Genomic DNA, 16,422 nt, shown 5'->3' on the forward strand with positions numbered 1-16,422 from the left:
GTTTACAGACCAAAATGTCACCCCTGCCTAGAGAATGCCTGTTCCTACAATACAGAGAACCTAGCTGGCCATGGTTGTTTTATTTCTTAGGGACATTATCCCCAAGAAATATCCAACCCATTCGGGGACATTAAAATTCCATAAGAGTAGGGGAGAGAAAAGTGTCAAGTCAAATCTGAATTGTGGGTGATGGCAGTGGGGGGCAAGTAGAAATTGAATTAAGTTTTATGTTCTCATGTAGTTGCTCACTGGTTTATAGCTGAGAGAACAGAAACAGAGATTTTTTTTTTCCCAAGGGATTTCTGGATACTGTGAGCCCAGGACAGCATCCAGGTCCTGGTGTCCCCCTGGCTGTCTGCATGAGTTGGTTTCACTGACTGTGAACCTGATCCTGTAGGAGGCGCTGTGCTCCATCATCGCCCAGGGCCAGGGCCTCTCCCTGAGACACTGGGGCTGTGGGACCTGCCCAGCTGGAGCATATGAGGAGGCCCAGGCCCACATGGAGGTGCAGGTAGGGATGCCGTGTTATAAGTGGAACCTGAAGTGGCTGAGCCACACCCACAGTCAAGGGCAAGACCACGTCGAAGGCCCAAAGTCTATCTTTATGAGTTTAGAGAGCAGCAGACAACTTGATTATAGGAGCTGGATCCCCAGCTGGCCTCCTAGCAGAACGACCGGCCCTTCCTCTCCTCCCAGGCCTCTTCCTGTAGCATGAGCTAAGCTAGGGAAAGGCCCTGCCATACCTGATGACTTCCTGATAGCTGTCATAATGAAGAAAAGGAAGAAAGAGGGACCCATCTGAGGATTTCTGTAGGGCATAGACCCAGTAATCCATGCGTCTTTCTCCCCGGGAGTCCACAAACACGGGGCCAGTGATTCCTGGAAAGAGAGGCACTTGCACACAGTAAAGGAGCTTGGGGCTCAAAGTGCCAGCCTGCCGAGTCCTATCAGAGGCATGCCCTCCCCAGCAGCTGCTGAAAGCCACCCAGGAGTCTTTTGCCCTTTCGGGGAATCTAAGAGGCAGTCAAGAAGGAGAGTGGGAAAAAAAGAAGATAGTTCAGAGGTGGTACCCTGGTGGGGCTCAAGGGCCACTTGGTTCTGTTAGGCCTACGCTGGGGAGGACCATCCAGCATTAAAAAAAAAAAGTTAAGCAGTTTCCAACTAATTTCACATAAAACCCAAGATTTATGCTTCCCAAACAATCAGATATGACCAATGGAGGCCGAATGACATGGCAGCGGTTGGCTGGGGCTGGGGACACTGCCTCCTCCCAGCCGCTACCATCCTACTCCCCCCACGTTCTCCACGCCGCCAGACCCTGGGACACGAGTTTGCAAGCTTTGTTCTCAGCATGGCCCTTCCTTCCCGGTTTTGGTTCCTGCTCAGGCATTGCGCTCAGACCTGGCCCAGGTGCATTCCTTGTTCTTGCTTAGGATGTGCCCTGCCCCCCACACGAAGGACACATCAGAGATCCCAGAGGAGTAAAGTACAGCAGTCCCACACCCCAAACTAGGACCCAAGGTCTGATCTAGGACTTATGATTTGTTCCCACTGGGGACAGGACAAAACATTAACATTCATAAGCTTCTGCTATGTGCCCAGCACTGAGGGCGGTAGTGATTTCACACATCTAGTCCCGGTTGACCCCACAGAGAAGGCACCATCATCCACTCCTAATAAGCAAGCAGGGCTTGGAGGCACAGACCCCTTGGAGTTTCCAGAGCCAGGAAGACACAGGTCTGTTGGGCCCCAAGTGCGTGGTCTTCCCACAGCCCTCGCTGCCTTGCTGTGCCCACTTGCTGGCATCCTGAATGTGGGGCTTGAGCACAGCTCCCTCCCAAGGTCTGCACAGGGAAAGGGCTGCAGCAAATGCAACAACCAGGGTTGAACCAGGAAATAAATTGATCTGACAGAGGGGATTAAACTGAGAGCAGGAAGACAGACTCCTCCCACTTCATCCCCTTTCTTAAAGCAAATGCTTCAGGGTCAGGAAGAAAAGAAGAAAGGGAAGCAAGTTAATATTTCCACTTGGAAAAGGTGTGGATGGGGTCATTGTAAACTGAATCTAGGAATGCCCCAAAGAGCAGGACTTGGCTGTCCTTTTGAAAATTTAGGATGAAGTTTAAGTCTTCATTTATTAAGGGAATGATAAGCCAAAGAAAAGATAACTACCTGCCATTTAATGAGCACATACTATGAGCCAAGCACTTCATATATTGGATTAGCCAAACGTTCATTTGCTCTTATCCGTAAGATGACTCTAGTAGCACTTAGTTGTCTTTAACTTCATTCGAAACAATTTTGTTAGATTGTATGTGACAGCTGTCATATCAGCGTTCATTTAGAAAAAGACATCAAAATTGGTGAATTTTTGTGTAGCCATTTGCATATTGAAGATGGAAAAAAAGCAACATTTTTGGCATATTATGCTTTATTATTTCAAGAAAGATAAAAACGCAACTGAAACATAAAAAAAAGATTTGTGCAGTGTATGGAGAAGGAGCTGTGACTGATCGAACGTGTCAAGAGCGGTTTGTAAAGTTTTGTGCTGGAGGGACTTCCCTGGTGGCGCAGTGGTTAAGAATCCACCTACCAATGCAGGGGACATGGATTCCATCCCTGGTCCGGGAAGATCCCACATGCTGTGGAGCAACTAAGCCCATGCGCCACAACTACTGAGCCTGCGCCCTAGAGCCTGTGAGCCAAAACTACTGACCCCATGAGCCACAACTACTGAAGCCCGCGCGCCTAGAGCCCATGCTCCACAACAAGAGAAGCCACCGCAATGAGAAGCCCACGCACCGAAACAAAGAGTAGCCCCTGCTTTCCGCAACTAGAGAAAGCCCGCGTGCAGCAACAAGACCCAACACAGTCCAAAATAAATAAATAAATACATTTATTTAAAAAAAAATAAGTTTCGTGCTGGAGCTTTCTCTCTGGACGATGGTCCACGGTCGGGTACACCAGCTGAAGTTGATAGAGATCAAATCGAGACGTTAAGTCAATGTTATATCACACGGGAGAGAGCCAACATACTCAGAATATCCCAATCAAGCATTGAAAATCATTTGCACCAGCTTGGTTATGTTAATCACTTTGATGTTTGGGTTCCACATAAGTTAAGCGAAAAAAACTTCTTGACCTTATTTCTGCATGCAATTCTCTACTTAAACGTAAAGAAAATGTTCGGTTTTTAAAACAAATTGTGATGGGCGATGAAAAGTGGATACTGTACAGTAATGTGGAACGGAAGAGATCGTGGGGCAAGTGAAATAAACCACCACCAATCACACCAAAAGCCGGTCTTCATCCAAAGAAGGTGATGTTGTGTGTATGGTGGGATTGGAAGGGAGTCCATTATTATGAGCTCCTTCTGGAAAACCAAACGATTAATTCCAACAAGTACCACTCCCAATTAGACCAGCTGAAAGCGGCACTCGACGAAAAGCGTCCAGAATTAGTCAACGGAAAACACATAATCTTCCATCAAGATAACACAAGACCACTTGTTTATTTGATGATCAGGCAAAAACTGTTACAGCTTGCCTGGGAAGTTCTGATTCATCCGCTGTATTCACCAGACGTTGCACCTTCAGATTTCCATTTATTTCGGTCTTTACAAAATTCTCTTAATGGTAAAAATTTCAATTCCCTGGAAGACTGTAAGAGCACCTGGAACAGTTCTTTGCTGAAAAAGATTAAAAGTTTTGGGAAGATGGAACTATGAAGTTGCCTGAAAAATGGTAGAAGGTAGTGGAACAAAAGAGTGAATACGTTTTTCAGTAAAGTTCTTGGTGAAAATGAAAAATGTGTCATTTATTTTTACTTAAAAACCAAAGGCACATTTTGGCCAACCCAATATTTTAATTACTCCTTGGTGTTACACAACAGTAAAGAACATGAGCCCTGGAGATAAAAACAGGCCTTATTTTGAATTCGGGCTCCACCATCTCGTAACTTTATGACCACGGGCAAGTAAGTAAATTTTCTACCCTGGGGTTACTCACCTGTGTAGTATATTATGGATAGTAATAGCACTACCTCATCGGTGGTGTGAGGATTAAATGAAATAGTGCACAGAAGCTCTTGGCACCCAGCTTGATATAAGGTAAGCCCTCAATAGATGCTGGTTATTATTATTAGATATGGCAGTATGTATTATCTCTGTCTCACAAAATAAAAAGCTGGAGTAGACCAAGATGACAGCCGTTGGCCAGCTCCCAGGGTGATTTCAAAACAGTTCACTTCCAAGCCTATCCTCACACCTGCAAGGAAAGTAAAATAGGATTGGTCCCATCCTCAGAGGCTGATGGTCATGATTCAGACAGGCACTGCATCAGAGAGGATGCAGGTTGTGGAGGATCATGGGAGTGATACCAGGAGGAGGGTCCCACCCTCTTGAGTTTTACTCTTGATGGGTTCGGTTTGAAAGGAGCTATGGGAGAGACTTTTCAGGGGCGGGAAGAGACCCCAGAGGCCCCCCACCTGGTCTGGGCAGCCTTCTGGACAGAGCAAAAAGAGCAGACGGTGGCCGCTGGGAGTTTTAACCTCAACAACACTTCCCAGAGGCCGGAATCTCCGTGAGAAAGCGGAATTCTGTAATCACACGCCCAACAACGCCAAGCCCCACGGACACAGCTGGCCTGAGTTCGGCAAACCTACCACAGTCAAGACACTTACCCGGCAAAGCAGTCTGATTGGAGCCTTTCAGAGTGATGACGAGCTGCCGCCCATCCCAGAAATCCCTTCTGGCCGTTATCATCTCCTTCACGGCCTCAGCATACAGCAGGACTGCATCGTGAAAGTAAGCAGGGTAACGGCTCACCTTGCATGAGGGAAGCAAAGGCCGGGTAGAAAAAGGCCCATGGTGGTACTGAACTCTCTTAGCTTTTACTTGTCTGTGAAGCTCTTGATTTCTCCGTCAATAAAAATTAATTAATTTCTAAAAAGATTAAAAAAAAAAAAAGCCCATGGCCTGCTACATCACAGTCCGGGCTCAGTTAGAAGCAAGCTTTCTCCATCCTCTTAACAGTGTAACATAGCACACGTTCTCCGTTATTCCACAGAGAAAGGAGGACCCTCCACGTATCCTGGCCTGTGCTGGTATACCTAGGTATCAGAGCTTCACTTTTCCTCTTTAGGCCTTGTTTTCTCAATTAGATTGTGTGATCTTTTGGGCTGTGAACAGCTTTTTAGGCCATAGGCAGGAGGGAATATGGTTTAATTGAAAGAGGGTGGATCTTGGAGTCAGGCTGGCCCTGGTACTTACTGTGAGACTTGGGGTAAGTTCCAGAACCTCTCTGAATCTCGGTTCATTCATTTATAAAATGCGGATAAAGCCACTATTGTGATGAGTATAAGGATAGTTAAATGAGGCAGAATAGGTATAGTATCATTGTACTAACTGGCACACAGTAGGTCTTCAATACTTCATTTAGTCAACAAAAATGCATGTGCCTACTAGACGCTAGGCACTGTTCTCCCCATAGAACCAGGTACGGAGCTGACACTTAGATGACTCCCCAAATATTCATTGATCCACCATCTTTCCTTGTGTGTTGGGATCCACAATCAGCTGCCTCATTCCTAATGGAACCCCTTGTTATCAGTAGCTTCTCATCGCCTTCAGGCTCAGCTTGGCCCCGCTCTGGCAGGAGCTCCAGATCTGGCCAATGGTCTAGTTAATCAGACATTTTGCCCCATCATCCCACACATACTGGAACTACCACTGGCTGATAGGCTCTCTCCCGGCTACCTTCTCAGAACATCTGCTTGCCCTGACCTGCCCTAGCTCCACATCTCTGACTACTCCATTCTGGTTCCTGGTCGTGGCATCCTGCTGGGAAAGGAGACTGTCATGGTCTGAGCACCCACTGGTATCTGTTCTGCTACTTCCATGTACTATGTCATTACATACTCAAAACCACAGTCTGGAAGGCAGATGTCATTATCAGTCCCATTTCTGGGTGAAGAGACTGAGGTGTAGGGAGGTTAAACAATTCATCTCAAAGCCCGGTAGGTAGTAAATAGCAGAATTAGGATGGAAGCCCAGGACTCCGACTCCAAAGGCCAACCGATCACTCATCTAGTAACCTCTGTCCTCCGTGTGGACCTGGGGTGCAGATTTCACAAGATCTCATCGGGCCACTGTTTATTTGGGGCTGTGGAAGATGAAGAAGTGTGTGTGTGTGTGTGTGTGTGTGTGTCTGTGTCTGTGTTAGGAGCCTGGGGAGCGGCCAAACACAGATATTCTCAAGGAAGGGAGGAGGGACCTGTGTAGGAAGACGCCCATCAGACCTGCTCCAGCATGTGGAGGGGGCCGTGGAAGGGCAGCCCCCGCAGCCTTCGGAGGACCAGCTCTTGGAAGCCTTCATCTCCAGGGCCTTCTCGCGAGGAGCTGAGGGCTGTGAGAATCACTGACTTGTAGACTAAGGGAAAGTGCATCACCTTCTGATTTGTCAATACCTCCTTCCAAAAACTGTCCTGAAAAATAATGAAATAAATGTAGCCATTCTGTAGGAAATACCCTAAGCAATAGTCAACATCAACTTTATTTATTTATTTATTTTTGGCTGCGTTGGGTCTTCATTGCTGCGTGCCGGCTTTCTCTAGTTGCCATGAGCGGGGGCTACTCTTCGTTGCTGTGCACGGGCTTCTCATTGCGGTGGCTTCCCTTGTTGTGGAGCACGGGCTCTAGGCCCGCGGGCTTCAGTAGTTGTGGCGCCTGGGCTTAGCTGTTCCGCGGCATGTGGGATCTTCCTGGACCAGGGATCGAACCCATGACCCCAGCAATGGCAGGCAGATTCGTAACCACTGTGCCACCAGGGAAGTCCCCAACATCAAATGTGAATTTTTATTCTAATCCTTGGAAACACAATGGCTCTGGAAGACTTGCCATGTAAAGTTTATGTTTTCTAGTTAGCTTCAAAGCAGTGGGAAGGAAGCCAAAAAAATCAATCAATAAATAAGAAAAGATTACTTGGGGCATCGAGCAACTAATATGCAGAAAGCTTACCTTTTAACAATGGGCAGCAAAAACTTGAAAAACTTACAACTGTCGATTCTCAAATTTCTGCTTGTGGCTTAAGTCGTTTGTTATTATCATTATTACCTACATTATTATTATTATGAAAGTAACACCCACTCATTGTGTGTATATACGTGAAAGACGGTAAGATCTTCCCCAATTTCCCTACGGCTCCCTCTTGTCTCCTCTGAGAGGTATCCGAATGTTCTAGACGTGTACAGAGGTGTGTGTGAGCATATGTGCATTTTACGTAAATAGTATCATGCTATAATGGTATTCTGCAACTTGATTTTTGCCAACTTCAGCCTATATTGGGAACACTTTTAGGGAATGGATTTATGCTATTCTTTTTTTAAAGCAGCATGAATTCACTTTCATGGACGTCATGTGGTCTATTTTTAGTCCTATATTCTGTCTGCATTTCCAGCCAACTGGAATTTGATTATCAAGGTTTGGGGAGAACGTGACGAGGGGGTTGGCAGGGCTTCCCCGCTGATCCTGAGACCTGGTGCATCCTCTCCCCTTCTCGTCTGTCTGCAGGCAGAGGTGAGAGGACAAGTAAAGAGAAAGGGGGTGCATGGCAATGCAAAGGGAAGGTAGGAGGAGGTTCTGGAAAGCTTGGCTTACGATTAGAATTCCAACTGGCTGCCCAACGAAACCTGAGACACTTTTGGCAATCTGAAATACTTAATGATAAAAAGGTAAAAGAAACCTGGAGCATTACTATGCATCTTCCTGTACTCCGTTTCGCCCCAGTTCAACTTCTTACGATCATATAAAACAAGCTCATTTTAGAAAGAGAAAACTGCTGGAAAAATTACACAGTATGTCCACAGCTAAATATCAATACAAGGGGCTTTATTTTAGAAGCCTGTTGGTGCTGTGTGGTGGTGAAATGTACAAACACCGAGGCCAGCCTACCTGGTTTGACTACTAGGTCTCCCTCATGCTAGTCGTGTGGCCTTGGTTAAGTTATTTCACCTCTCAGGACCTCGGTTTTCTCATCTGTAAAATGAGGAAAATGAAAGTATCTCCCCTTAGGTGGTGTGAGCTGAAATGAGTGTTAGTTTATCAAGCGCTCACAGTGGGGCCTGGCACTCAGTACACACTCCACAGGGCAGAGCTGTTGGGGTCAAGGACTCAGTCCCAGAGTCCAAAAGACCAGCTTAAGAGGTCCAAGATCTTGGATAAGTTACCCTATTTCTCTAAGCCTCAATTTTTTCATCTGCGAGTTGGAATGCTAATAATCTGTACCTTATAAGGCTGTTGGAAATATTGAATGCAATGATGCATGTATACAACGCATGGACTCTCGATCTGCCTCACGGGGCTGCTGGGAAAATCTAGTGCACCGATGCGGGTATAATGTATAACTCGGTACTCACGGGAGGTACGTGGTACATGTCAGCCATCCCTATCGTTACCAAAGGAACCAAACCACCTACAGATTGCCTCATTAGACCAGAGTGTTGGTTTCTCCAGGCCATTGTTGGGGCTCAAACACAGGTGGCCATGGAAGAAAAGAAAGTGAGAGCCACCGAGTTTGAGAGCCTTTGGGGAGGTCTCAGCCTCCCGGGAGGAATGATGGTTTTTCCTCAGCTGGTGTTTGCTGATGTAGACTACAGAGGACCAGGCTCCAGAACCAGCAGCCTGGTTCAAGGCCCGGGTCCCCGTCCCAGGAACTGTGCAAACGAACTCTGGGTAGGTTCTTTCAATTCAGTCTCAGTCTCTTGATCTTAAGTTGAGGACACAAGAGTAGCTGCCTCCCAGGGTTGAGCGTTCAGTGAGCTAATGCATCTGGTGCATAGCAAGTGCTGCATGCTTGTTACCTCCTCCTGCGGGAGCCGTTGACTCTTATCAGCACCCACCTCCAGCTGCTGCAAAATGATAAAGATGAATTCTCCTGTGTGGAGTCCCAGGTTCTCTGCAGCCAGCAGGATAAGTTTTGCATCTTCTGAGCTGCAGATTAAGATAAGAACTGTAAGAGAAGACAGTCAGCCAGTTGCACATGTGTACACACACACACACACACACACACACACACACACAGATACACACGTTTTAAAGTCTAGCCTAAAACCACTAGAAATGAGACATGAACTTTGTCTTTTCTTGAGCATGCTTTAGGAAATAGGAAGGTCTAAACTGTTCCCAGAGCGTGTCCTCCTTTAACCATGCCGGTAGCATACAAACTGGCAGCTTTCGTCTTGCGGAACTAAAGTCTTCGCTGCAGCTCTCTCCCAAAGCACAAATCGAAAAAGTTTGAGACCACTTCTGTGCTCTAGTTTCTTCGTTTAACTGACTCAGAGCAATAGATCTGGCTTGTGACTCATCATCAGGTAGGTTGCGTTGACGGAGGACCTAGAACCAGGAGCATTGAGACTGTCTGAGATGGGATGGGGGGAAAAGGAGTAGGCCATGGTATTTTTCTTCCATCCAAACACATCAGCATGCTTTTTGAGGGAACAAAAATGAAATACTGATTTATTGTTATGTATTTATTTTTAAATTGGAGCATGCTTTTTTTTTGCTTCAGAATTTTTAATTGAGGTATGATAGATTTACAGTGTTGTGTTAGTTTCAGGTGTACAGCAAAGTAATTCAGATATAGATATACATATATATATATATATACACACACACACATATATATATTCTTTTTCAGATTCTTTTCCCTTATAGGTTGTTAAAAATACTGAGTATAGTTCCCTGTGCTATACAATTGGTCCTTGTTGGTTATCTATTTTAGTGATTTATTTATTTATTTTTAATAAATTTATTTATTTAATTTTGGCTGCGCTGGGTCTTCGTTGCTGCTCTGGGGCTTTTCTCTAGTTGCGGTGAGCGGGGGCTACTCTTCGTTGTGGTGCGCGGGCTTCTCATTGCGGTGGCTTCTCTTGTTGTGGAGCAGGGGCTCTAGGCGCGCGGGCTTCAGTAGTTGTGGCTCACAGACTCTAGAGCGCAGGCTCAGTAGTTGTGGCGCATGGGCTTAGTTGCTCCGTGGCATGTGGCGTCTTCCCAGACCAGGGCTTGAACCTGTGTCCCCTGCATTGGCAGGTGGGTTCTTAACTGCTGCGCCACCAGGGAAGTCCTTAGTGACTTATTTTTTGAATGAGATAAATTTTAGTCTATTTACCTGAGCTCGAGCTAGGTGCCAGGCAATGCACTAAGCATAGGATACAACAGTGAGCAAAAGAGAAGGTCCTTGTTCTCAGGGAGCTGACATTAAGACAGACAATATACAAGTGAAGAGATTAGAGAGATCGTTCAAGATTCTGATGAATGAAAGGGGAAAAGAATGCTGTGATACTAATGTGGGGAAGGGGAATCGCTCCATGTCAAGTAGTTGGGAAAGGCCCCTCACAGGAGATGGGATGGGCTCTGGGTTGAGTCTGGAAGGATGAGAGCAAGCTACCTATGGAAAGAACACTGTGTGGGATGAGGTGGGATTGCAGTGGAACTCCAAGCCAAGGGATACCAAGTCCCAAAGTCCCAAAGCCAGAAGGAGCTTGGTTTATTGGAAGAAGAGAAAGGAGTGCGCTACTAATTCCTGCTAGAAAGTAGAGGCTTAGAGGCACCACAACAACAATATTCACTATGGCGTGTTGATCAGTTACTATGTCCAGCACTTTACAGGCATGATCTTATTTAATCCTCACCATTCTATGAGGTAGGTAAGATGATTGTCTTTGTTTTACAGATAAGGTACCTGAGGCACAGAGAGGTTAAGCTACTTGCTCAAGAACACACAGCTAGAAAGTGTCAGAGGCGGGTTTCAAACCTAGGGATGTCTGTCTCCAGAGCCCATTCTCTGAACGAACATCCAAGTCCAAGACCCAGCCCACCTAGCAGGTGCTTCCAGAAATTACTCTGTACATCATGACACTATAGCATCGAAGATTTCACTCTAGACAAAAAAAAAAGTTTTTGTTGGTTGGTAATGCTTTTATGTATCCTTAATTTTATACTCTGTTTTCATCTGCTTTTTACCCTCATAGAAAAATGAAAAATTCTTAGGTTTTTTTTCAATCATTGTTTTCTATTTGCCCCTCTAAACATAAGCAACAGAAGATTCTTTCCTACTTAGCCCTGGAAATCAATGACAGGCTTCTAAGATTCTCTCGAAGGAAGGCTGGACTGTGGTTGGTGTATTTCATGCTGGCGGTGATGGTGAAATGGGATTTGAGTTCATTCCCTACAACCCTCCACAACTCATCCATTCCATCGCAGGAGGAAGTCCCAGAGTGACCTCCAAACATCCCAGTGTGTTTCCAGCCCAGGTACTGGAGGCTTTTCTGGAGCACATCACCAACTCTGTGCATGCGTGGCACAAGTTTCACACAGGTGTCATACAAGAAGTTGTTCTCCAGTTTTGCTGTTTGTCCAACAGAGTCAAACATGGGGGAGCCAGCAAACCAATAACCTTGAAAGTAACCAAAGGGATGTCTTTCCATAATTGAGTTTTGCTACACTCCAGCCCCATTGTAAAATATCTGTATAAACTTTGGATTCGGTGAGTCTATGGGTCATACTTCCCCTCGCTTTTGGAATATTGATGATAACGTCTTGGATGCAACTTAAGGATGTAAAACCTCAGAGCACAAGAGTAACAATAGCCAGCATTTATTTAGTGATTACTGTGTGCCAAGCACTCGACTAAGAGCTTACATATACTATCTCAATTCTTACATTTTCTATCAGGTAGGTATTATCATCTCATCTTAGAGATGAAAACATGGGGGCACAGAAGTGTATTAATAAGTTCCAAAACTAGCAAATAGTGGAGCAGGCTTGGAATTCAGGTAATGTGGTTACAGAGCGCACACTCATAGGTACTACTCGCTTTTTCTTAATTTGTTCCTTATTCGTTTTCCACTAGGAGCCTGCTATCTACAGGGCACTTCAGAGACCTTCCTCTTAAAAAGATCTCGTGATCAACTATTACAGGAGTTAAGACGTGTAAAAAAAGCTGTAGAGTTAAATATGCCCTTCAATATTTATAGACAATAGATTTAGAGGAGCTTAGAGAAGTAAGAAATTACTTCTGATTTGGGAATTAGAGATGTGAACGATGAGGGTAGAGAGATAAAGAAAGGCTCCGTGGCATTTGAGCTTGACTTTGAAGAATGGGTAGGCTTTGTTAATCAAATGGGGAATGTGTCAAATGGGGAATTCTAGGAGACACTAAGATTCAAATTCAAATGTAAACTTAACTCTATAGCACCCACTAATGATAGTTCTGCGGTATTTTTGACCGTGAGAACTGTGCTGCCTCATCTATTCAGGCTTTGCATCTATACCTCTCAGAGCACAAGATACCCAAGGACATCAACAAAGCTAATCTCATTAGCTAAACAAACACAAATCATTCACATCTCTCATTTTCTTGCCTTAGCTTATGGCAATCTGTCATACTTCATCCTTTCCCTCTTTCCTTCCCATCACTGAATAATTTATTATACATGCCAAAGGGAAACCTACACAAACAGATGTTATTTTTCTATTTAAAGCCAAGCATTCAATTTCTTCTTCATTTTTCTGAGCCACGTGGCTGGCAATGTTGGAGTGAATGATGAGTCCATATCTGACAGCACCAAGGCCAAACAATCAACAAGTTTGTTAGTCAACATCAAGTTAGTGAGTGAACTAACAGCAATTGATTTGAGAGGCTTTCTTTAAAGAGAGTATTCATTGTTCTAATTGCATGGTCTAATTACATCTCAAAGAAATGGTACACAAGACTTACACAGTTATTATTTATAATAATGTCATCCAAGTCCAGAGATTATTCAAGTCTATGCCGTCATCTTTAAGACCACCCTTTCCAATGGAAACTCAGAGTTTCTTAGAAGGCTGTATACTCTACCTCTGCTGCTTCTGGGCATGCTGGTCCAAACAGGGCAGAAATTTCTTCTTTCTGGACCTGGTTGATGAAAAGAGCAAGAGACTCCTTGGTGCTGCAGGTTGAGTTGGTGTAAGTAAACTCCCAGCTGAAGTTTCCGAAGTCTGCCAGCTCAGAGTTGATCTTGTCCATGGCAACCTGGAGTCCGGCACCCAGCCTCTGCACATTGAATGGATGGGAGATGTTCCAGGGGGCCTGGAACCCCACAGTGAGTTTAGCAGCCTCAAGCCACGACACCAGGACACTGACAAGGAGCATCAGAACTAAGGTTGGGTGGCCAGCTCGGCATTCAACCCCCAAACAGGGCCCAGATCCGAGTGGGGCCTCAGCACCTGTCCTGGGAGCCATGGATGGAGTCTAACACCTGGATCACTGCAGAACCCTGAGAGGCTTAGCCTCCTGACCACTTGTGCCCAGAGCTTAAATGATAGTGCGCAGTTCCCTGAGGACCACAGCTTGCTTTCTCTTCAGTGCTGTTAATTAACCAAAAACTTCCCTTTCCAGAGTCTGTCCTAACACATCTAGAAGCAGAAATCTGTGCAAGGAGGCTGGGACAGGGAGCCAGCAAGACCCTGGTAATTGATCCAGTGACACCACTGTCAAACTCCATGGTCCTTGGCAAGCCACATAACCCCCACTCCCTCTCCACCCCCCAGATCCCTCTCCACTAGTAAAATAAGAATCATGGGAACCACTCAAGTGTAGACAGATGGCCTAGGCTGGAATTCTGACTCCATCACGTATTAGTGGTGTAACCTAAGACATGTTACTTTCCCTCTCTATTTTTCCCTCTCTAATTTTTTTCAAAAATTAGGCACAACCCCCATGTTCAATAGTAGGGGCCTAGATGAGTAACATGGAGTGAATCCATGTGACTGAGGAGGGCAGTCAATAAAAATGATATATTAAATGTGCACTTACTGACTTAGAAAAATAGTCACAATTATTGAGAGGAGGCACACTTTCAAACGACATGAATAGTATTCCATTTTTTGTTGTGTTTTTAAAAAGCACATAAAGTTGCGTAACAAATATTATACACACCAAACGAATAAAAACTCTGGGCGATAGGAGTTCTGGGTGCTTTTTCTTCTCTGCTTAATTCTCATATTTTTATCTTCATGTCTTTGCAATAAGGAAGAAAAGTGAACGTTTCAATTGAAGATAAACCCTACAGACTTGTATTTGCAGAGTGAAATCACAGGGCGGTAAACTCACGCTGTCTGAATTCCTGGGTCAGGAGCACGTCACGTTGGTCTGGTCCCTCACACTTCTATGCACTTGGCTTATTCTCTGCTGAACTAAGCCCCTTCCATGTCTCCACTGCCCTCAGAGGGAGAGGGAGACAGAGATGCAGGTGGTCTAGGTAATGGCGATCATCGTCTGGAAACCATTGCCATGGTAACAGGCCCACCTACTTTGTACGAAGTGCTTGATTGGCTGGAGTGGCAAGGCCTGAGGTTAAAACCAGGGAGATTGGTAGGGACTGTGGCTGCTGGAGGGGGCACACTGTTCTCCACTTTGCTTCTCCAGCCCTGCTCTCTTCTAGGAGATTCTTATGCCTACAAGTTACCAGTGGTGGTAGATGGGGGAGGCCATGTTGTTTTATCCCACCATGCTTTGGAACAAAAGTAATCTGTGCTTGGCCCCCAGAGATGCAGAGCTTGGTTCCCTATGTTGGCATTTTGATTCCCAGATATGTTATCCCATCTCTGTTTCCTGAAAAGATTATTACAGAGGGAGGATTCTCTTTTCCTAATTTATAGTTTCCTCACTGCTGACCAGCTGGGCCATAAATCAGATATAGGGCCAGCTGTTCAGCATACAAAATCAGATGAGATTAGCTGTATCCAGGGTGATGGGACTAGCTTTTTTCTACCTGTCCTTCCTCCCCTCCCATTTGCCCCTCCCTCCCTTCAATTTGTAAATCTGTGGCCTCATCACGTTTAGAGAAAACGGAAAGGTTTGAAATGATGTGGGTTGGAACTTCTCCGGAAGGTGAAACAGAAACAGGTGTTTGGCTCACTCGGAATACAATAAAATCAGGCTGGAGTTTCCCACCTGGAGGGAAAGACCGAGGGAGAGGCAGCCATCACTTCTGCCCTCACACTTTCTCCCACCTCACGGCGTGTTCTGGGAAGAGGCAACACCCTCAGGCTTCCAGAGTCTACAAGACTGCATCTGAGCCTCCGTTTTCTGATCTGTGAAGTGGGCTGAGGGAATGGCAGAGGGCTGAGACTTCGGACCTTACCAGCTTCTTGCCCTAAAACCCTAGGACCCTGGCGGATTCATAACTAACCAAATACTCCATGCTCAGTGATGGCCGCAGTTTCTTTCCAGGTCTTGCTTACAGGCTCCTAAAGGGAGCCTTCCTGAAGGTCTAGCGTACCTTGTACCAACCATCCTACAAGTAAGCGCAAGTCAAAAGTGGCTATTACCTACCGGGGTACGAACTTCAAACTTCCCCGTCGTGTTCTCAGCACTTGCCAATAGTTGTGATGCAGTCAAGTAAGAAGAATCTCCTGGTAAGTAAATGTCTAAAGAGCCGTAGGAGAGCGGAGTAAAGGTTGAACTTGCGTAAAGGGGAGATTGTGTTTCTTAGATCTGCAACAAAAGGCAATTCCTTGAATCCAAAAGCCACTCCTTTAGGTACGTGTGCGCAGACTACTCCCAGAAAGCCGAGGATGGGGCGCCGGCCTTGGCTTTCTGATGAGGACATGCTGATTGTTTCTGAAAAGGTTGATGGGAGGGAGGAGAATCCTCCCTCCTGGGGATGCTGCCTGTCTCATCTGTACTTCAAACTCTCGCTATTCGTCCTGTGCTACTGAAATAGACTCTTCCTCTGGCCTGTAATGTGTTGCTCTTTCTCGTGCCCATTTTTACCAGGAATGGGTTTTTGATGCCTGAGTGGTTGCTTTTGACAACCTGGAGCTTCTAATCAATACTTTCAAGTTTTCTTCTGGCTACAGATCTAATCGGAAGTTTAGCAGATTGATCCAGCCTAAATGTCAGATTTCCGATCTGAAGATTGATTCTGTGTTTTTTGATTCTGCCTCCCAGATTACTGTCCCCAACCCCTAATTAGCCTTAGCATGAAGAGCAAAACCTTCTAGAAACTAGTAGGGAGGAGGGGCAGCTGTCTGCTCAGTAATCAAGATACTAAATATTTAGCAGTGATGGAATGACTTTCCATAAAATTGTAAGTGTTCCAAGAACACTTTTGTTGTCACAGTGTCCAAACACGGAGCAAATAAAGAATGTGTCCTTGCCTTAACGCATCGTCCTCTGGGGCTTATACACTTTCGACCCATTAAAATGACATGCTTCTCCCTCCAAGCCAATAGGGGACCTGGGTAGCACCAGGCTTGTCATCTGGGTGGCGTCTCTCTGGTGCGTAGCCATATAAAGCCATGCAGGATGTCCCTCTGGCTCCTCCACCCTTTTCAGCTTCTGGTCTACAGAGACCAGTACCCCTCCCACTTCCTGGCGTTTC

The 16,422-nt window shown here is 45.6% G+C and overlaps 1 protein-coding gene across 1 annotated transcript in view; it reads right to left on the reverse strand.

Moving 5' to 3' along the window:
- LOC113623616 (guanylate cyclase 2G-like) overlaps positions 1-13,277 on the reverse strand; it is a 39,595-nt gene extending 26,318 nt beyond the window's left edge. Inside the window, 7 exon segments of the mRNA XM_027113085.1 lie at positions 739-879; positions 4,681-4,825; positions 6,298-6,483; positions 8,896-9,007; positions 11,117-11,432; positions 11,435-11,450; positions 12,894-13,277. Coding sequence (XP_026968886.1) covers positions 739-879; positions 4,681-4,825; positions 6,298-6,483; positions 8,896-9,007; positions 11,117-11,432; positions 11,435-11,450; positions 12,894-13,277 — 1,300 coding nt within the window.
- Positions 13,278-16,422: the final 3,145 nt, after the last annotated feature.

Source organism: Aethalodelphis obliquidens, unplaced genomic scaffold (genome assembly GCF_003676395.1).
Source record: "Aethalodelphis obliquidens isolate GAN/ISIS:26980383/991018 unplaced genomic scaffold, ASM367639v1 scaffold11, whole genome shotgun sequence".
In the NCBI taxonomy this organism is placed as follows: Eukaryota; Metazoa; Chordata; class Mammalia; order Artiodactyla; family Delphinidae; genus Aethalodelphis; species Aethalodelphis obliquidens.